The sequence below is a fragment of the Syngnathoides biaculeatus genome, chromosome 15, assembly GCF_019802595.1.
Source record: "Syngnathoides biaculeatus isolate LvHL_M chromosome 15, ASM1980259v1, whole genome shotgun sequence".
In the NCBI taxonomy this organism is placed as follows: Eukaryota; Metazoa; Chordata; class Actinopteri; order Syngnathiformes; family Syngnathidae; genus Syngnathoides; species Syngnathoides biaculeatus.
In genome coordinates this window covers 12933692-12955628 of record NC_084654.1, presented here as the reverse complement: position 1 = coordinate 12955628, position 21937 = coordinate 12933692, and the positions used below count along the sequence as shown (strand labels likewise).

Below are 21937 nucleotides of genomic sequence, written 5' to 3'. Positions count from 1 at the left end.
ATAAATGGAAAGATAAAACAAATCTAATAATTTTTTGATTATTCTTACAAATAAAGCGATAGACTATATTTCTACCCATGTTTTTGGTGATGTATGGTCAATATGAATAATGCCATTGCATAATGTTTGTAACGTTCTCAAAGTGTAAGAAATAACACTCAATGGCATCGCTGACCAACTTTCAGCAAAACAATGGGCCCAACTTCAGCAAACCACACAATTGCCTTGAATATATAGATTCCTTATGATAGTTAAAAGGATTAAATCATGGAAACGAGGTATTAAAAATGTTTTATTTAAAAAAAAAATGCCTGTGTACAGTATCAACGTAAGCTATAAGATCGACGTACAAGATGTACCAAATTAAACAAAGCTGCCTTTTGGAAACTCAAGCAAGCAAGAGGTCTTTTTTTTTCTCCTTTCTTAAAAGCATTACTTTATTTGATGAAATGTTCACCATTTTTCAAACTGCTCCTTACTGTGAAGCGCTCGGATTGGAAATCTGCCCTTGTAAGTCAAAGTGAAAATTCTGTCCAATCATAGCTTGAACAACCCTTTGAATCTGGTCACAACTGTAACTCTCGAGGCGCTTGTCCACTGAAAATAGGCGAAGATTTGCACCATTACAGCAGAGGTCCCGTGTTGTCTTGCATTAGGCTCATGTCTGAACGAAGCATGTCATTTTCCTTTGAAAACAAACATTCACGCAAACGCACACAAAATAAATATCATTGGGAACAGCCACTTAAATATTTAATACTTCAAACAGAAATGACATTTACCGCCTGCAGTCTGGTGTTTTCTTTCTTCAGCTTGACCAAATATTCAATCCTCTGCTTGTGATTTTTGTGTCCCACAAGTTTTCCATTCTCCTCTGACAGCTGAAGATTCTGATTGCGAAGAAACTCATTCTCCTGAAAGAGGAATGACTTTATCTTATTAATGCAGTGGGCTGATTATTTTTCATACTATTTTGAACAAAATAAATGAATGAATCATTGTGGGGCTCTGACTTTGAGAAGCTTGTCTTCGTCCTGTGCCCTCTGACTTAGCTCTCTCACTTCAAGACAGCGCTTTCTCAGTTCTGAGGTCAGCTCCTGGACACACGTCTGTGACTGAGCCAGCATGGACTCCTGGGACTGCAACCTAAGCAACAGCAGGAATAAGATTTTTTCAATCCGATGCATATAGAAACGAGTCAATGAGCAAAATATCTACTGAGCAAGTAGAGGCTTGCTTTAGGGGCTTACTTTTTTTGAGTGTCAGACAGTAATTCCATCACTTTCTCCTGCACAAGATTAAACATAAGAACATACAAACAATTAAGAAATTAAGAACAACAATAACACAAACCTTATCTTCTCGCTCCTCTTGCAGCTCTTGAAGAACGGATTGCTTGATGCCTTCAAAAAGCTTTTCACTAAAAGATGGACAGTAACTTCATTAAGATCTCTCAGCACCAAGTGGTGAAAAGATGAATCAACTCAACCTGTTTATAATGCCATCCTGAGGCTTTTTCGTATAAAATTGGTCAAGCAAGGTCTGGACTTCCATCCGGAACACCTCTTTCTCAGTCAGTTGTGTCTGAGGACCAAGAAAATACATCATTGACAGGTCTCAAAATCCATCACAACTCATTTCAGTAAGTCCCACTAAAAACAATATTTTATATACTTTGAGCCGTCGGATTTCTTCATTCTTGGCAGCTCTCTCAGCATTAAGCTCTGCTAAGAGTATCTCCATGGTCATTAAGGATGACCGTCGATCATCCAGTTCCCTTTCCTGGCTCTCGATGACTTGGGTCAGGTCTCGGCTGAAGCTTCCTGGAGTGCAGGGGCTCTTAAATTAGCAGTAAAGCGTGTTACAACAAAACCATGCACACAGAGACCATTATAGCAAGTACTGTTACCTTGGGTATTGCTTTAGGAGTGCAAGTTGCCTCGACATGATTGAGACCTCCGTTTCTTTTTTCCACAGCGTCTTTCTGCTCTTGCACCTGAGCCAGAGTTTTTTTTAATTGTCGTATAGATAGTTTAAATTATGAAATCTATTTTGACATATTTTTCATTCATACAAATAATATATTTATACAGTATGTATACATAGTGTCCCATAAGTCTCAATACATCAGAGACGTAATACATTCCATACATACAGTATATGGTTCTCACGTGCATTTCTTTATATTTCAGATAACCCAAAGAATGGATTTCAATTAAGAGCCACGCCTCGAAATCCTTCTGATGGGCAGTTCAGCAAACAGTCGAATGGTTGAAAGTGCATTTAGTAAAAAACATGGGACAAGTATTGCACACGACAATGTGGCAAAATTTATTCTCAAGAAAAAAATAAGAAAAAAAAACAGGTGATGTTTTGGATCAAGCAAGATGTGGTCGAAGAGGTACAATCAACATATTAGAGAAGCAATAGAGCATAATATAGAAATAAAAATGGTTTATTTCAAGAAACATTTGTTTTTCCCATGTATGAAGACTTATAGGGACACCCTGTGTGTGTGTGCGAATGTATGAGTGTACATCACACACAGACACCTTTGTGCTCTACTGAGAATAGTTTTGCTATACAGGAAAAAAAAGAGAAGTGTAGTTTATGTGCATGTTATGTATTTTTTTATTTTTAAACAAAATACATAGTGTATCACAGGCTGAAAAAAAATTGAAATGCCCCCCCCCAATATCCTATAGCCCGAAAGGACATCCAACTATAACATCCCCTGGACCCTTGACTGTGGTGTCTGCAGTGTGTGCCATTAACTATATATGAGCAACCTGTTCACTATTGTAGTTTACATCAATAAATAAAGCTTCTCTTTTTAATGAAAGACAAGTTACCTTCTGCTGGAGATTCTGGATCGCAATGTCTTTCTGAGCAGCTTGCTCTTGAGCAGCTTGAAGGAGATTGTTTTGCTCATCTATGATCTTTGTAAGTCTTTCAACTTCATCATTTGCATAATTGATCTCATCCTGCAGCACTTCAACCTGCCACACACACACACACACACACACACACACACACACACACACACACACACACACACGCCTTTTTGATTAGCTATAACCACATAACAAGAGTGGTCTTAAATACAGTTACACCTACCTCTATTTTGCTTGATGCAAAATTCCTCTCGAACCTTTCTTTTAGTTCTGTAATTTCAGCTTGCATCATGGTCTTTTGGTCTCCGATGCCTTTCTGTTCCAAGCAGGCAGCATTGTACTTTGCCTGAAGGAGCAATGTCAATGCATGGTCAACTTAAATTTTGAGCATGGGTACAGACAAGTGGAAATAAAAGTTATGTCATGTTATGTGTATACACTTTTTTTAAAACTAACATTCTCACTGCTGTAGTGTGAACGTTTGCAGGAATCAGTTAAAGGCCCCTTTATACATGGATGGATCAAACTTTGTGGAAGACGGCATGATCAACTGAATCCATCTAAAATCAACCGGAACAGAAGACAGAGTACGAAAAATGTCTTCGATGGATCAAACTTTGTGGAAGATCGCATGATCAACTGAATCCATCTAAAATCAACCGGAACAGATATTTTTGCACGAAGGTAAGTGGCCTATATTTGATTTTCAATACATGTCTCATATAAATGAATTAGCAGTTCTTCGCTTGCATAACATAGCTACGTGTGAATGATTGACACACTTGATCTGTGTTGAGCGATACTTTGCGAGGCCTTGACTGCACAAACGTGTCTCTTTGTTGGCGGCTAGTGAGTTAAGCTAAACCGGACTAGGGAGTCCTAAAAGCCTTCGACATGCACCGAGACACCAAGACTGAAGGAAGGATGTTTGAGGACACTAAAGTAGTGATTGTCGTACTCGGTCGAGACTTGCGTAGGTTTGGCACTAATTCAAGAATAATTATTGAGGGGAGCACGTGACGTTACACAAAGAAAACGAGAGAAACAACTCGTAAATCAAGCCTCGCCTTCTTCTTTTCCACTACTCTTTCTCATAACTTCATTGTGTGGCTCATCAACTTTATTCCTCTATAATTCCCACAGCTCTGAACATCGCCTTTGTTCTTAAAAATGGGAACTACAACACTTTCCCTCCATTCTTCAGGCATCTTTTCTCCCGCTAGTATTCTGTTGAATAAATTGGTCATAAACTCCACAGCCATCTCTCCAAATTGCTTCCATACCTCCACCGGTATGTCATCACGACCAACTGCCTTTCCATTTTTCATCCTTTGTAGTGCCTTTCTGACTTCCCCGTTAGTAATCATTTCCACTTCCTGGTCCTTCACTCTTGCCTCTTCAACTCTTCCTTCTCTCTCATTTTCTTCATTCATCAACTTCTCAAAGTATTCTTTCCATCTATTTAGTACACTACCGGCACCAGTCAACACATTTCTATCTCTATCCTTAATCACCCTGACCTGCTGCACATCCTTCCCATCTCTATCCCTCTGTCTGGCCAACCTGTAGAGATCCTTTTCTCCTTCTTTCGTGTCCAACCTGATGTACATGTCTTCATATGCCTCTTGTTTAGCCTTTGCCACCTCTACCTTTGCCCTACGTCGCATCTCGATGTACTCCTTTCACCTCTCCTCAGTCCTCTCAGTGTCCCACTTCTTCTTCGCTAATCTCTTTCCTTGTATGACTCCCTGTATTTTGGGGTTCCACCACCAAGTGTCCTTCTCCCCTTTCCTGCCAGAAGACACACCAAGTACTCTCCTCCCTGTCTCTCTGATTACCTTAGCTGTCGTAGCGCAGTCTTCCGGGAGCTTCTGCTGTCCATCGAGAGCCTGTCTCACCTCTTTCCGAAAGGCCCCTTCCCTGCTCCCAAACTTCTAGCCTTACTTCCTTTCCACCTGCTCTCTTGGATGCACACTATATCAACCTTTCTCCTAATCATCATGTCAACCAACTACTTAGCTTTTCCTGTCATAGTCACAACATTCAAAGTCCCTACACTCAGTTGTAGGCTCTGTGCATTCCTCTTATTCTCCTGACGACGGATCCGGTTTCCTCCTCTTCTTTGTCTTTGAGCCACAGAAGCTGAATCGACATGTTCAGGGAGCGTAAAAATGCAAAGTTACCCTGCTTTGCATGAACAGTAGGCATCAGAAATATTATTGCATTCGATGTCCAATATTAGTTTATTAGGTGGTTGATTCTTTCGGATGGACGTACAGCCAACGCATAACAGAAACTTTAACTGGCGTTCCCGTTTGGGAAACCTTGACATTATGAATATATCCCTGTTGAAAGTAATCCAGGCCTCTCTGTACACTCTTTGTTGATATTTCTGATACCATGGGCAGCAAGGAAACGGGAATACTATCGGGAATTCGTTGTAATGAATTGTTCATAAAATGCTTCGGCCGCACTGGGTCCGCCAATTTTGACCAGTAGCTTGGGGTGCATAACAACAGTATCTAAGTAGGCTTTGCTTAGGCCCCCTTCACGGATCTATGGATTGGCTCGTAGGACACAGTGTGGAGTTTCCTCAACACATTGTGGTCATTTCCAGGAGCTGTTTTTTCTTTCCATAACAAGGAACAAAGCAACAACCCTGGCGACCGTGGAAGATTGTCTGCTTGAACAAATGGACCTAAATGACCAGATGATGCATTTAATTATGCTGAAAAATCGGTGTGTGGAGCGAGGAGGAATGTTGAGTACGTCATCACAGCATGTGACGAGCCAATCACGAGGGATGAGATCCGCTGCTCTCGCTGAACAGCACCTTTTTTTGTGTGTGCTTGTCAGGTTACACACGAGCCACGAAAAGGTGCTGCGTGGAGCAATTCATAGGTTACGTGATAAAATCCGGGCATTGTCAGCCACAGAGTACAAGTGGCCTTAGGAAGAAAAATCTGTTACTGGACCCGGTGATATATGAATACGTGGTTATGCTCAATTACTCCTGTATTTAATTCGATTGTTTTATATTTATTGTAATAGCTAAAAGATTTCTCCATACAAATATTTATGGTAATTAGGGATTTAATCTACCATTACCATGGGTTACTGAAAAAATTATATATATATTATTATATAAAGGATGATATAATGGTACAAGAAATTACCATTTTGTGTGGCCCCTCAAACCCACACATTTTTATGTAAATCAGTCATGCATCTTTCGTGAAACATGCTGTGATCAAAACAACACTCGGACATAGCTGTAGACACGAAAGGTGAAATATGACAAGGTTTTAAGTACCGTGACATCTCTAATGTCTCCTGACAGATGTGCAATGGCCTGTTCCTTGTGATTCAGCTCACTGCGGAGGTCTCTGGTTTGGTTGATCAAATCTAAGATGACGTCCTGATGAAAAGAATAAAGAATTTAGACTAGCAGATAATATCCTATAAACAATATAGTAAAGGAAAATAATTCACTTACTTTGTCCTGTTCAACCTTCTGCTCCAGGTCTTTTATGGTTTCATTAGCTGTGCACAGATTTTTCTCTACATTATCAAGTTGGGATACCTTTGAAAAGACAATGACACATTCAAAAGGTAATAATGTATACAATGAAACCACCAAAGCTAAATGGTTTCAGCTCACTGAGCGTCTAAATTTGTTGGTGTGTTTTGCATTGGCTTTGGCTTTTTTGTGACCATAATAAAACTTGTGACATATAAAAGGTAGACAAGAGACATACAAACAACATAGTCAATGGAAACTAAATAATCACACAAAAATATCTTATTCACAGGCAAATACATTACCAATTTCATCAATATGTACCGAGTGCTACGAGGTTAGTCGATTTACTTCTAGTTTTATTAGCGAATAAACTTATCATTAAAGTTTTATCATGATAAAATTGAAAACATTGCCTGTACATGTATCAATATTGATGTGACTGTTTGTGCAAATAACTAATTTTTGTTATTTTCTGTGGTAAATAAATGTTTTGATAATAGAACAACTTGGAAGTCAAGCTAGGTCAAACAGTGGGAATTTGGGGGTGGTCCCCACTATTTCTCAATCTTTAAACATTTATGGTCTGACCTGCTGTTGGATTTGCAGAGTCATGTCTGTAACTTGTTTACTCAGCTGTGTGTTCTCCTCAGCAGTTTCACTAAGTTCTCTGAAAGTATGAGAAAAAATGTTCACAATTTTTAAAAAGAATGTCTGAGTGATGACAACCATAAAACATACTTTGATGTATTTTCTTTGTTCTCTCTTAACTCGTAGGTCAGGGTGCTAGTGTGGTTTTGCTCCATTTCCAGAGAGTTGTTTAATTCCTATAGCAGAAAAATATGGATTGACAGTTAGGTTTAGTTAAGGGACGCACGGTTGAAGTTTATGAGTTCACTGACAGCAATCTGAGCTTTGAGTTCACTGATCTCCTGCTGCCTGTACTGCATCTGCTGTCTCGCATGATCCGCATCAAACTTTGCCTCAGCTTGCAGCTGGTCAAAAGAATCCTGCAGAATCCGGTGCTGCTCCAGAAGTTGCTCCCAATCCAGCCTGACATGAGAACATTGCTCAAGCAATATTGTTTGGTATCAGTAACTGATAGCATATCCACACTCGTGGCTCCTTACTGGACTTTGTCAAGTTGGAGCTGCGTGGTGATCAGACTGCTGGAAAGATGGCTCATCTCTCTCTGCTGTTCACTTTGCTCGTCTTTTAGCTTTTCCTTCACGTTGGCCAGTTCCTTATCAGACGACTGCAGCACCAGCCGAAGATCTCGGATCTCACTTCTCAGTACTGAAAGTGGGAAGATACACCTTGACTCACAATCTAACAATAGTATAGAAAGCACATGGCAGAAATGGCACCTTCTGCAGTTTCCAGGTCACTCTGATGTTTCTGTTGCAGGCTGTTGATCGTCTCCTGCAGTTTCAGATGATCTCTGTTCTTGTTGGCGCGCTCAGTTGAAAGTTGCTGCATCAGGATAAAACTAAGCCATTATTCTAGTTAGATAAATTGTCGTTTAGGCTGGATTTATACTATCACAATAATTCTGTTTTTTTTTTTTTTGCTCTCAAGTGGCACAATTGGTGTTGTTGGTCAATTGTTGTTGCACCATAAATCGATAAAAATCGCACAATCATATACCTTCATCATGGAATCCGGCATATTGCAAATATAGATGAAAATCTGATACAATATAATGAGAGTGGAGCGCCAAAACGTACACAAGTGCATCTTCCTCTCTAACACCCATTGTCCTCATGCCCTCCCTCACAACATCCATCAACCTTTTCTTTGGTCTTCCTCTGGCTCTTTTGCCTGGCAGCTCCAACCTCAGCACTCTTATATCAATATACTCACTCAAACCATCTACGTCTGCTTTCTCGAACCTTGTCTCCAAAACATCCAACTTTGGCTATCCCTCTAATGAGTTCATTTCTAATCCTATCCAACCTGCTCACTCCGAGCGAGAACCTCAACATCTTCATTTTTGCTACCTCCAGTTCTGCTTTCTTCAGTGCCACCATCTCTAATCCATACATTATGGCCGGCCTCACCACTGTTTTATCAACTTTTCCCTTCATCCTAACGGAGACTCTTCTGTCACGTAGAACACCAGACACCTTCCACCAACTGTTCCACCCCGCTTGGACCCGTTTCTTCACTTCCTTACCACACTCAAATTGCTCCGGATTGTTGACCCCAAGTATTTGAAGTCATCCACCCTCGCCATCTCTTCTCCCTGTAGCCTCACTCTTCTCCCGCCACCCCTCTCATTCACACACACATATATTCTGTTTTACTTTGGCTAATCTTCATTCCTCTACTTTCCATTGCATGGCTCCATCTTTCTAACTGTTCCTCCACCTGACACACTGACTACACATCAACTAATTAATGGTGTACCTCACCTCTCATGGAAAGATAGACTGGGATAGGTTTCACCGCAGCCGTGACCACAGTGACTGTAAGCGGCGTGGAAAAATGAATGAATGAAATGCTTATCAGTTCCCACCTCTAATATAAAGAGTTACATCGAATGTGTCATTGGAAAAATACAGGAAAATAGGAACAGTAAACATTTGTTAGTTATTAACCAAGTCTGATTAAAAATTGCATAAAAATAAAACTGTTATTGTGACAAACTAAAAAGAAATGCAGAATCTCAAATCTCTCACCTCCTCCTTTTGTCCAGACTCCTGTGAGATAACATAGATCTGCTCCTCAAGTTTTGCAATTTGCTGCATCAGTTTGCTGTTCTTGAGCTCCTCCTCTCCCAGCTGGGCCCGAACCTGACTCACTTGCTCCTTAGAAAACACAAAATAATCCAGTGTATCTGGTATTACACATTTTTGTTTTTGTTCAGAGGCCTAAAATTCAGTCATTTGAATTTCTCAAGCTTATATACGTCTCGAGTCAAGATTTATAAAGTCCCTTTCATTTCCTGAGCCAGTGATGTCAACATAAGGGTGTTCTCAAATGTGGGATTTTCTACACAGAGGGAACTAATCAAAGAAAAAAGGGTGTTCTTAACTCGATACATTAAAAAAATCATCTACAAAACAGGGTCAAGCAGAGGTAGAAGCAAGGTGCTTTTTGAAATCAAATTAACAGTCTTATATTAAGTTCACTTTAGAGAGTCTCTCTATGGAGGTCATCATTTGGCTTATTATTTTTCAATTCACAGTACTATTGTGATTGGTAGAATGATATGTGCAGTCTGTTGCACCCAAGTTCTTTTGCTTCTGATATCACAAGACTTTGCTATGTTAATATTTCACATGCACACATCACTATGTCGATGCTCACACATACATTATGCAGCACTAGTCCACACATTTTAATACCTGCACTTGGCGCAGTTCTTCAGTCAGGGCCATCTCGGTTGTGTCTGAAGGGGGGGACTCAGCCCAAATGTCATCTCGATTGTTGACACTCCCATTCATTTGTTCTGGACTGGAAGTTGATATGAGACGGGAGCGCAAATTGTACGGTTTGGTGGGAGTAGTGAGAATCTGTTGGAGAAGGAAGACTTCAATCTATATTATCCAAAAGAAATTACAGTGGCAACAGAAAAAAAAAACATGTATTCAATAGACTTTATGACAATTTTAATCGGCCTGATTGGAATTGGCCGATAAATGGCATTTTTTGCTGATCGTCTGATCAGTTTTAATGTTATAATTCGCGGATCCTATCAATGACGTCATTGATCAGCTGCGCAAGACATTTACTCCGTGTCACCGTCGTGCACAGTACTGTATATCCGTCCATCCATCCATCCTTTGAGCCGCTTATCCTCACAGGGGGTCACGGGAGTGCTGGAGCCAGTCAATCCCAGCTGTCAACTGGTTACCAGGCAATCACAGGGCACATAGACACAGACAACAGTCACACTCACAACCACACCTAGGAGCAATTTAAAGTTTCCAATTAATGCGTGTTTTTGGGATGTAGGAGGAAACCAGAGTGCCTGGAGGAAACCCACGCAGGCACAGGGAGAACATGGAAACGCTACACAGGCGGGGCCGGGACTTGAACCCTGGTCCTCAGAATTGTGATGCCAACGCTCTTCAGCTGCTCCACCGTGCTCCCCAGTACCGTGTATCTGAATCCAAAACCTATTTTTATGTAGTCGTATTTAAATGTTTTTTGTCTAAGTCTTTTGACGTAGTGCTTTAAATATCTGACGGCCAATTGTGATTTAAAAAAAAACATGCCGGGAGATATGGGAGAGACAAGACTGCTGAGACAACTGCCATCTAATAAGGCCATTAATTTGTTCCATCTGTGACTGTGCCTCACTGGCATTAATAGATTAACAAAGATACATTATTTATTGTAAATATTTTTCAGCAATTAAGTAAACATCTATAGTAAATGAACAGGTCATTTAAATAGACTCATTGCTCCATCTTGTGATCAGATCGGTGATGGGTAATTATTATTATTATTTTTTTTAACTCACTGATTAGTGATCTGCCCCAAAAATCCTGATCGTGTAAAGCCTATTCAATAGTTTTGGTCGCCTCTAAAATGAACTCATACTTTAAGGATGTTAACCTCACCTTTAGAGTTTCAACATGAATTCTGTTCAAATTAGAGACTTCTTGCTTTTTGTAAGCATTGGTGGCTTCTAAGATGTTCTCCAAATGACTGTTGGACTTTTCAAGGTATCGTTTGTCTGACTCCAACTGAGACATCTGCTTCCTTCAAAACACACAAAAAAAGAGAAAAAAAAAATAAATCACCATTCACGTCAGCAATCCACACAGAACATATTGAGTAGGAGCAGGATTACCTTTTATGTAATTTCACTGAAAAGTACGAGTATCTGATTGGAATTAAACAAAAAAGGCTGAAGCCGAAACCAAGCAACCCTTTCAATTCAGGAATCTGTTTACACATTTGTCACAAAAATTGGGGATTTTTCTTTGGGAGAAATCTATTTATCTGGATTAGCAAGTAGCATTATAGTCAGCGCTGTTTAAATCCATCGTAAAGTACTTTCTGATGGTGCCAAGGAACTGTCTAATATGAGTGTAATACATCAAGGAAGTATGCTGAAGTTAGACACTATATCTCGATTGAGAGACAAGCTTTGTATCTTGAAGAAAGATAAATTTAGCATGGTTTGTAGGCACACAAGTGCAACTATACATGCATTTATGGTGCATTAATTTCAAGATCAAATCTGTAAATCACGCACCGCGACCCACCGTGTTAAAGCTCCACGCGTTATATTTTGGTTCTTTATGAGTCCGTTTATGGAGAAATTAGATGGACAGCGAATGTCAGAAATTTCCAATTACTGCTCGTTTGTGGACTGCAACAATAAAGGTGGGAGGTGTCCTTTAACCATTTACCGGCAACAGTCTTGGGAATTCGACAATGAGAAGGCGGAGACTGTGGTTTTCAAAGATCTGCAGGGCTGTCTCACTCAAGCAAAATACCCAGTCTATACTGTACATCCGTATTTGTTCAGAACACTTTGTTGAAGCAAAGCTTTAACAACATTAGCGAACCCACATCGTTAGTTCAGTTGTTCTTAAGATCAATTTGCAAACTACATATCGGTCAATGTTTTTGTAATGACTGACTCTTTTATACTAAGTACAACTACTACTCTATAGCAGGAGTGGTCAATGCGTCAGTCGAAGCAGTCTTGGTCGATCGCGTGAGCATGTGCCTAAAAAAAAAAAAAAAAAAGCATATAATTCATCTCTGCCAATACATCAACCGCGCGCGTCGATTGGCAGTCGGTTCGACCAACTCTGGCCTTTTCTGACATGTCACTGCGCATGTGCACTTAAAAGTGCGTTCTAGCAAGTTGGCCTCCCATTTGTCTCTCTTGCCGTCTCTCGGGAGCCACTAGGATGGCGCAAAAGAAAAGAATGTGGCTCAAGAGCTCGCTGTAGGGCTCCAGGATCTACACACTGCAGACAGGGGGGGGACTACTGTAACATCATGTTCACCACAGTTTATTTTCAATCCGAAAGCACTAGTTCTAAAACACTTTGCTTTTAGGATACCACCTATGTGTAATAATTTTTATAATAATAATTAAAAAAAAAAAACTTACTTTGTGATTTCCTTATATTCCTCAAAGGCCTGGAGAACTGCAGTGAGGTCAGACTGTTTCTGAACCAGTTGCGCTTTCAGCTTCTCTGTTGCAGATGCAGCAAGTGCATCTGGAGCATAGGAGGCTAAAGCACCGGTTGGAGCTGGGAAGCATCGAGAGATTTATCACAAACATTTTGAAATAAACTCTGATCCACAATTATGTTCTCCTTACTTTCAGTATTTTTCTCTGCATCTATGGCTCTCTGGAAGTCTTCTTCCAGCTCATGAGCAACTCGTGCAGCTTCCTCTTCTGCATTCATGACTGACTCAAGGGAGCGAAGCTGACGATTCTCCTCTCTGAGACTGTAGTTCTCTGCTGCATAGCGAGTCATCTTGGGGTGATGTTCGAGCTTAAGCATGAAATGTACATAAGAATGGACTGTGGATAGATGTTAATCATGGAGCATAATGCAGACATTAGGTTAGTCTTACTTGGTCTCTTAAGATCCTAATCTCGTCTTTTAGTTGGTCAATGAGAGCCTGCGACTCCACGTCTGCAAGTATGCCACATTCTGCCTTCAATTTTTTTTCCAAGCGACTGATATGATCCTCTCGGAACTTGATGATCAGACGACTGGAGTGGATGAACTTGTCCTTCTGAGTCCAGGCCTCCTCGAGCTGAGACACCTTCTCAAGAAGAACCTATATGCACAGTTACACACCGGTGCCACTCAATAAAAACATTTTTAAAGCTAATTGTCAGGACCATACTCTGGAAAAAAATAAAATAAAAGTCATTACACGAGAGATTTAGTTTATGGTTTGCCCAGAGGAGACCAGTGTCATTTTTGATTGTGAACACTTTTGCTTGCAGTTTAGTGATAGAAAAGCTTATTTCTAGAGTAAAAACCCTTATTGCCTCAAAACGGCAAAATTAAAAATATACATTTTCATACACACTATATCCAAAAATTCTACTTAATATGTCACCCGTTCACAAAGTTTCATGTGAATCAGTTGTGTAAATTTCAGGTAAACCTACTGTGGTTAAAACATTCTCATTCAAATATTACAAAGTTTTAAAGCAGGAGACAAATAGGTCACCTTTTTCTCTTCTTCTCGCTTCCTCCATAAATGAACAGCAGCCATAAACTTAGCCTTGTACAAAGCAACATGTTCAATATCCATGGAAGGCTCTGGTAAGACAAAAATATATGACATTTTGACAAAACGAGAAAATTATGAATTGCATTTTCCAAAAGTGTGCTGCAACTCTTACTTGAGATTAGGAGACTTGGTCCTCCTGGTGCTACATTTTTCTCATGGTCAACTTGCCGAGATGAGAGCGCTTGTACAAGTTGTTCCTTCAGTTTCTTTATCTCAGCCTGCAGCCGCCTCACATTTCCTTGTGTATCTTCATTGACAATGGCCTGTAGAAACAACACAACACAACTCTATTAAGTGCTACAACGTTAAAATCACCTGGATTTAATTTGGTACAACATGGTGTTATGTTTGATGACAGCCATACCTTGTTCTTAATCAGCTTTGCTCTCTGGGCAAATTGTAATGTTGATAATGTTTCACCAAAACATTTTGATCCAGGGTGAACATTGGCTATGATGTAAGTCTTTGCATTTCCTCCAAGAGAGTCCTGAATTGTCAGAAAGTTTTCAACGCTATGTAAAATCATGATGAGGACAATACTGACATACAATATTTTAGAAGTTATGGATGGCTCCCAATGAACTAGTCCAAGCAAGGAGTGTAACACGCATGTTCGCACATAGCACAAGAGAGCATGGTCAGTTACTGCAGTTCTGTTTTTCATTTGCTCTTTTTAGCCCATCCTCTAAAACTGTTCTTCATACAAACATTTGCTAGAATTATGACTTTACCACTGTTATCATAGATTAGTGATAATCAACAGCAGATTTAGACTTGCGTAAAAATTGAGGTTACTTCCCCTCAGCAGGAATGGAACTGCTGTAACCCAAGGACTCACTGTAATATTTCCACACATTTTCAAATGTATAAAATGCCCTGGATTGTATTTTGCCACTGAAGTAACTCACTCGTAACAGGAAGGTGAGTTTGGAGTCTCTATAGCAAATGTGCCGGTTCTTTCCATTAGACACGTCCACCAAAGCTACGATCACCTGTCCAAGGCACATGAGTGATCGATTTATATTGCTGGCCTCCTGTAATAGAAGCAGAGCACAAAGCCAAATTCAGTCAAGACAGCGGGTCCCAATTACTGAGCAGTACTGCGCCACACAGAGACTAAAGAATAAATATTTCATTGATTATTGTCTGAATTTAGAAAGACAATTTATTTAGAAATTGTCAGGTGAATCTGTCTTTGCCTTTGGATTTTCTCCGTCACGTGGTAGTAATAAAGTAAGCCCACAAGTAAGCACAAATGAGAAAATAAATGCCTTTGAAAAGCTTTTTCCTCAAGGAGAAAAGGCGAAATAACAAGACAAAGGAAGAAGAGCCTACAAATTCCAAGAAAAAGAAAGCTGTTTTTAAGAGAAAATAGAAGCAATCCTACCGTAATTTCTGGCCTATAAGCCGCAACTTTTTTCACATGCTTTCAACCCTGCGGTTTATGCGATGATGTGGCTCATTTGTGCGTTTTTTCTAACGGCTGCAAGGGGGCACTCGAGTGGAAAAGGTAAGAGTGAGACCGGTGGAATACAGTATATGTGCTAAGTGACTTTTACCGGGGCGGCATTGTTAGCGCTGCGCTAGCGTGTTACTGCCGTGTCGCAGTGATTTTTACCAGTATGTGTTTTTTTTTTTTTTTTTTAACTGGCCCTGTTAGCGTGGCGGCGTTCGCGTTAGCGTTAGTGCGGCAGCATTAGTGCGGCAGGGCTAGCGTTAAACTCTCTGTGTACCGTCTTTCTTTGTAAATATCTCTTTTTACAGTGTCGGTTGCAATGAATGCACTTGTGGCATTTACACAGCTGCGGCCTATGTATGTACCAAATGGTATTTCCTTTACAAATATACTGGGTGAGGCTTATAACTAGGTGCACTCTGTTGGCAGGGGAATTATGGTACTTATAGTACGCGTTTATCGCTTCAAATTACTCTTGCACACCTAATCTACTTTGTGTTATATGTAGGAGCACCCTGGCACATCACATGACAAAGCCTCGAAAATAGTCAAAAAATGAGTAAATACAATAGTTTTGCAACTTTGCTTCTCTGTCCAACTTCCCATCTCTGTGAAGTGAGATTTTCCGCAATGATGGCCACTAAAACAAAATTACTGAGTAGACAGGACATAAGTAACACACAATAGGTATACTATTACACCAAGATGGGCCCAGTACATTGAAGAGAAGCAAGAGCAAGATTCCCGCTAAACACAAAAACTAACTACACCATAGTTTGACATGTATTGCTAATAATTACCTTTTATTTGTTTGAATGTCAGTTCATCGCTGTATTATTTTTGCGCGAAACTGGTCGAGGGTGCAAAAAAGGTTGGGGACCAGCAAATTCAGAGATAACCTGTAACCCTAACCCTCAAAATGAGTCTAGAAGCCAGCAAGAATGTTCACCTTGAGCCTGGTGCCTTCAGTGTGTGTGTCTTTCTGCCTCTCTGAGCCAGCCAGATCGACCAGATTCAGTTGAGACATTCGAATGTTCACAACCTCATTGGCGGATTCCTTTGACTCCAGAGTCATGGTGAACACAGCATGTGATCTGGAAGACTCGCGGTTCATTGAGGTGGAGGCAACTCTGCGGTTACGCCAGCCACGAGACAACACCTACGAGTCACAGATTACACCATATAAATCTTACACATCAAAGAAACATATGGTTTATTTTTTATGGGCTCTCAAAGGTCTACCTGGTACGCTTCAGCAGCGGAGTTGACAAACTTCTCCACAGCCCCCTCCACAAACACACCCTTCTTGATGTTCTCTCTGACAAAGAGGCTGGCAGAGGCCGTGTCCAGGAGGTCAAAGATTTGTTCATTGTAAATCTCAATGAATGAACATTTACAGAGAAAACTTTTGAACTGAGACTGAAAGGAAAGAAGAAATCTGGAGTAAAACATTAGTACACGTCGGTGATCATGAAACGGTGCTGCTCAACCTTACCGCTTCTCTGCTTAAGAGAAAGAACAGATACTCAAAGGTGCGAGGAATAACACCCCGCAGTTCATCTGTAAAATTGTCCAATTCAGAGGGTCCTAGTCGTGGAATATAAGTGCTTTATTACTATTTGTAAAAAAAAAAATAATAATAATAATAAATTAAAACGTTATATTGAATATAACTGGAGTCCTCACCTAGCATTGTAAATGTTTTTCCTGATCCTGTTTGGCCACTGCAGAAGAAATAGAATAGTCAACCACATGGATGAGCCAAAGCATTAAAAAGGTCACACTATGGGAAAATTGTTTTTATGGCTTTTGCATTAAATACAGAAAGTCAGAGTGCCAGATCATCCATCAAGTGTTACTGTAAGTTATACATGGACTATTTCTGAAATGTGCCAGTGAGCGAGCCCTTCTGCTAATTTTATATAACTACCACCCCATGCTGCACCTGACATGACCAGCTAGGCTGTGAAAAAACCTAGAACCGCTTTCAAATGACCTTTAGAGTCTGGCTGCCAGACGACACGATCAAGCAGAGAGCCACTAACATACAGAAACAACCACACCCCAGAGATGTAACACCTGTTCTATCATGTCAAAGCAACATTAACACAGCTGAATTTAGTTTTGATGGAGTCACAGATTAGAATCAGCGAACAGTGTTACAGATTTCATACTGTCAGTGGGCCAACATTCAACTCAGCTGTGAAGTTGTTGAGGTACTGGCGTCAACACAATGTATGAAGTGCTGCCTCAACGAGAAAAACGGTCTTCATGGGAGCTCACTTATAAACCCCTGAAACGGTTTCAGTTTGATGAACAGGGTTGGGAACTGCTGTCATGTGGCTGATATGATACATTTCTAGATACACTGGTAGCTATTTCATTCAAAAACTATCTTTACAGGTGAAACAATTTGATTCCGTAGGGAGCAATATGATTCCTGATTCGATGTCAAAACAATGTGACTTAACGTTCTTGACTTTGACTTAACCCAATGGACCTTTCCGACCTGTCAATCACTCGTACAATAATAGCCAATCATATAGCCGCATTGTCTTAACCTCTGGCTTGACACGCCCCTCCCACCATGTTGTCCCACAAGCAATGCTGGTTGTCAGTAGTGTGCGCTTGGAAAAGTTAATGCTACGAAGAAAATGGTCCTCTGATGTGCTTGGGGAACGTGCAATTCTTATGAAAGATATCCTGCTAGGTTCCAAAGCCTAAAACACAGTTGAGGAAGTGTCTACAATGGATTAAGGCTTGCGGAGGACCGCACGTACAACTAAATGTAAACAATATCAAAAAACACAAGGCTGTATGGAAGGTAAGCGAGGGAGAAGTATCTTCTCCGAGTTTGATCAATTTATTATCAGTGCTTTATACATTGCAGGAGAACAACTTTCACTTTGTTAGTGTATCACTGACCTGCTGAATGAAGTGTGTAATGTTTTATGCCGCAGAGTCGGGTTAGTGATACGTAAATACGCAATGTAATGCAAGAGAAATGTCTATTTGCCTATTTGTATCACATCAGACTTTTAAGACCGAGCACTGGGTTCCATTACGAGCCAAGTCAAATGAATACACCCACTCACTTAAAGGCTACAATGATATTACTCGTGATCTTTCCAAGTAAAAAGTACTCACCCTCCTTTACAAGTCCAGTACGATTACACTATTTTATCCTGTTGGATTTCAATATGAAGTTTTTGAGGCATCAAACGTTTTTGAATCGATTGCAAACATTTCGCTCTAACTCTGACATTGTGTCTTGCGCCGTCCAAAATCTTAATTCTGTGTACATATCCTTGCGTGAAATAGTCAAGATCTCTGTGTAGAACTCTTTTGGACAAGTCTGACGCATTTGGAAAAAAACATACCCCAATATTATCTGGAATACGCGATGGAGAATTGACTTCAAATATGTTCTGTTCAATCACCATTTTGGAAGCTTGTGGGACATGGCTAAGGAGGCGGAGCTTAAGCTCGCCATCAGAAAGGTCCATCCCAGAAAAAGACATTTATCTGACCTTATTTTCAAAAGTACAGTAAAAGTCCACTTAACCAAGAGCAATGTTGCTTTGTGGTACTGTTAAAAAAAAAAAAACTTTTTCTAAAAAATTTCATTCTGTAAACTGATGGTAACAAGACAAAAATTAATTTTGAAGATTGTCTTGCCACAAACTCTGCACGAACAATGTTTAAAGAGGCATGGGGTGGGGTCTCACATCGTGTTTTTCAAGCTAGGACCGCCCCTGCACACAAGATGTTTTTTTTTTTTGCGCCTTGCTGACTGACTTTTTGAACTTTTAAGTCATGATTAACTAACTTAGGTCAAGTGGCGATTGTTGGGTCAGCTTTAGGATATACACGCCTGTGTGTCCTCTCAGATGTTTCTATTTAGGGTCTCAACATGGACATATAAGTAAACTATGAGGACTCGAGCAGAAACAGTTCACTGAGTAACGACCCAAGGTAATTGACAAATTAAAATAGTACTGTCGCTAGTCTCTGCCACTGCGATGTTTGGTTGTAAACAAAACGTTACTTGCAGGACAGTGCGAGACCTGTCGCACTTGTTTTACAAAATGAAAATCAGAAATCCTAAGGGAACCGATTACTAGCCTCGCAATATCCGATCCACAGCCCTACAACCGATCTATCTAAGGATTTCTAATGAATTTTATATCAACAGCCTGGTCTGCTATTGATACGGTCGTATCTCTGGCCTTTACGGGCTCATATCCAGTCGCATCCGGTTATCTTTCCCAACCCTAGTAATGAACTCCGTACTCTTTGTTGACCATGGGGATAATTTCAGCAAAACAATAAATATGGGGTGCTGTATTTTGACATAAGCATATTACAAAAATGTTATTGTGATACCTGGTCAACGTTTTAAATATGTCATCTTTAAACATGGAACTGATGAGTTACCTTGTATTGTCTCATTGATAATTTCATAAACTTACTAGGCAAAAATGGTGCCATTGTATCCATTTATGCAAGACTCGACAATATTCTTGGCCACACTGGAGAACACAGAGTCCTATAGGAGAATGATGCACATGGTTCCCATCACAAAGACAGTCCGGTATTGTGGACAGTAAAATAACACGAGGTCCCCAAACCTGTGAGGTGTCCATGTCAGCAACATGGTCATAGGTGAAGGTTCGCGGCTCTGGTTTGGAAAGCAGACGTATGGTGTTTGGCGAGGTGACTTTGAGACACAAGCTCTGATCTCCAGATGTGGTGAGTCCGTTGCCCTTGGCCAGAGGCCGTACTCTGACGAAAACTTTGATTGAATCGTTGTCACCACTACTGGAAGACCACAATATTACTAGACATTGTTATAGCTGCCTCTTGTACAATGGGCTTTGGTGAAAATGTTTTTTTTCCTTGTGCTTCAATTGGTGTATCTGCATTTTGCTTTACTTTGGCTGGAATTTGATTTTGTACATAAGTAGTTTGGATGTGTGTTCGTGACTTGATTGCATGGGTGACATTAAGAGATGAGATTTGATAGTTGCAGGCAGTATGGCCATTATGAGAGTGTCTGCTGCACAGTTCTGAGGACCGGGGTTCAATTCCCAGCCCCACATGTGTGGAGTTTGCATGTTCTCCCCCTTGGCTGCATGAGTTTTTTAGGGTTAAGACTCTAAATTGCCCATAAGTGTGAATGTGTTTGTGAATGGTTGTAAGTTTATAGGTGCCCTGCAATGGATAGGTTTTCAATAAAGTCCCCACTACCCTTAGACCAATCGGATAAATTAACGATAGACAAAATCTTCACGCTTCACCTATCACCTGTGTTCTTTGACCTCTAGGACACACAAGATGGCGTAACTGGAAACCTATCCATTGACTGGCAACCAGTTCAGGGTGTACCTAACCCTCCTGCCCGAAGATAGGTGGGATTGACTCTAGCACGCCCACAACCCATGTGAGGATAAATTGCTCGGATATGGATGGATGGAATATGGCTACTTAGTGGTGAAACCTGTGCGATTCATTACCTGCCAGCAAACTGGATGGAATCGCTACTTCCTGGAAACAAAAGCACAGGAACTGTTCGTGCATAAGATTCATGGTGAAAGTTAGCAAACTGCTGACATTTTACATATATATCCTACAATTAAGTAACGTTTATAAATACAAACAAAAGTGACAACGCTTTGGCGAGCTACTAAAAGATAGGACCTCTACTACTAGTAGAGTCTTTTAAATAAAGCTATTTGTCAGTTTGTTTAATTAAGTTGCATATTACAAGTACTAATGTGTTTATTACCTTTTCCGGTTAAGTTCATTTTTGACGGGTTAAAACTATTTCCCGCTAAGTGGAAAAGTCGAAAATCTTCATTGTTCGTCGGACTTGAAGACAGCCGACTTGTTTGCAAGCAAATTTGGCGGGCACATCACTAGATTTCCTGCTCCTCCACATTCTTCTTCGTGATTTCCGGCAGATTGTGAACGTTTAGTACATTGCAGCCCCTTCTGGTTAAACCTATGAGTGGTAAGGTTTAGATTTTGGTTGGGGAAAAAAAAACAGTATGATCTGTTTCAAAAGGTAAGCCAGAGCAAATTTATTTACAAACCGCACTGAAACACTGTGCTTTATATGATTAAAAGAATTTGGAAAAATGTGCAAAAGCATTTTAAAAACTTAAGTACAAAAAAAAGGCGAAAAAAGGTGAAATTACCACAATATTAAACAAGAAAACGGAGAAAAAAAAGATAAATAGGCCCTGAAATGTTCAAACATTGGCTTGAAAAAAAAATGTAGTTCACACGCCATGTTGTTTTTATGAAAACTCCCTACATCCTAAATCACTAAGTGCCCAGAAGAGCATTTTCCTTTCAACTAGCATTTTCAACAACCCAGAGAGAGATGAAAAAAATGATACTACAAACATTTTTATAGTGACGTGCCAGCATAGGTAGCGATTTGTAAAAGTACAGTCGATGGGGTGATGGATTTGCTAAAATAACTGAATCTATCACCCATTTGCCTCAGATAAAATTGCTATTTTATGAACTATGGTAATACAAAAATGTCTCTTCCACCACCATTTCTCTTCCCACCTGACTTGCAAAAGAACTGCAAACCCTTGCGATGATATAGCATTAAAAAAAACAATACTTTGCATAGTTACCCCATTTTGGGAGCATTGGAATCGTGTGGCTGGTACATGTAAAATATTTTCCGTAACTCGAATGAATACAAAATTTGACTACAATAATCAATCGGCGGTTTAAATCTGCGTCCTTCAAAGTTGCTATTAAAACAACTGGAACCAATGACGGGATCCCTCTTAAAATGCAGTTCGCCAATGC

At 40.2% G+C, this 21937-nt stretch overlaps 1 protein-coding gene across 8 annotated transcripts; it reads right to left on the bottom strand.

The window, feature by feature from the left end:
* Nucleotides 1-289: 289 nt before the first annotated feature.
* Nucleotides 290-21909, bottom strand: kif15 (kinesin family member 15). 8 transcript variants are annotated; one of them, XM_061843770.1, is made up of 36 exons: nucleotides 21757-21892; nucleotides 20892-21107; nucleotides 20620-20650; nucleotides 19735-19924; nucleotides 19576-19652; nucleotides 16790-16827; nucleotides 16599-16690; nucleotides 16346-16522; nucleotides 16053-16262; nucleotides 14556-14681; nucleotides 14012-14134; nucleotides 13760-13910; nucleotides 13585-13676; nucleotides 12973-13182; nucleotides 12713-12890; nucleotides 12500-12641; nucleotides 10986-11127; nucleotides 9765-9932; nucleotides 9096-9224; nucleotides 7782-7887; nucleotides 7545-7710; nucleotides 7317-7467; nucleotides 7156-7241; nucleotides 7006-7084; nucleotides 6391-6477; nucleotides 6208-6312; nucleotides 3118-3240; nucleotides 2853-2999; nucleotides 1910-1996; nucleotides 1675-1839; nucleotides 1490-1584; nucleotides 1354-1420; nucleotides 1251-1288; nucleotides 1014-1146; nucleotides 783-914; nucleotides 290-686 (listed from the first exon to the last, which is right to left on the bottom strand). In XM_061843770.1, the coding sequence occupies exons 2-36, from the start codon at nucleotides 20908-20910 to the stop codon at nucleotides 624-626; spliced, it is 4125 nt and encodes a 1374-aa protein (XP_061699754.1). In that variant the 5' UTR covers nucleotides 20911-21107; nucleotides 21757-21892; the 3' UTR covers nucleotides 290-623. The 8 variants fall into 8 exon arrangements, with proteins under 8 accessions (XP_061699754.1, XP_061699755.1, XP_061699758.1 ...); XM_061843771.1 differs by having other exon boundaries at nucleotides 19735-19921; XM_061843774.1 differs by having other exon boundaries at nucleotides 19735-19784.
* Nucleotides 21910-21937: the final 28 nt, after the last annotated feature.

What these genes read in the sequence shown, in the direction of transcription:
- kif15 (XM_061843768.1), bottom strand. An exon ending in TCCATCCAGTTTGCTGGCAG is followed by an intron (nt 19,925 to 20,619) that starts GTAATGAATCGC and finishes GTGGTCTTCCAG; the next exon opens with TAGTGGTGACAACGATTCAA. An exon ending in TTAGGATCTTAAGAGACCAA is followed by an intron (nt 12,891 to 12,972) that starts GTAAGACTAACC and finishes TTCATGCTTAAG; the next exon opens with CTCGAACATCACCCCAAGAT.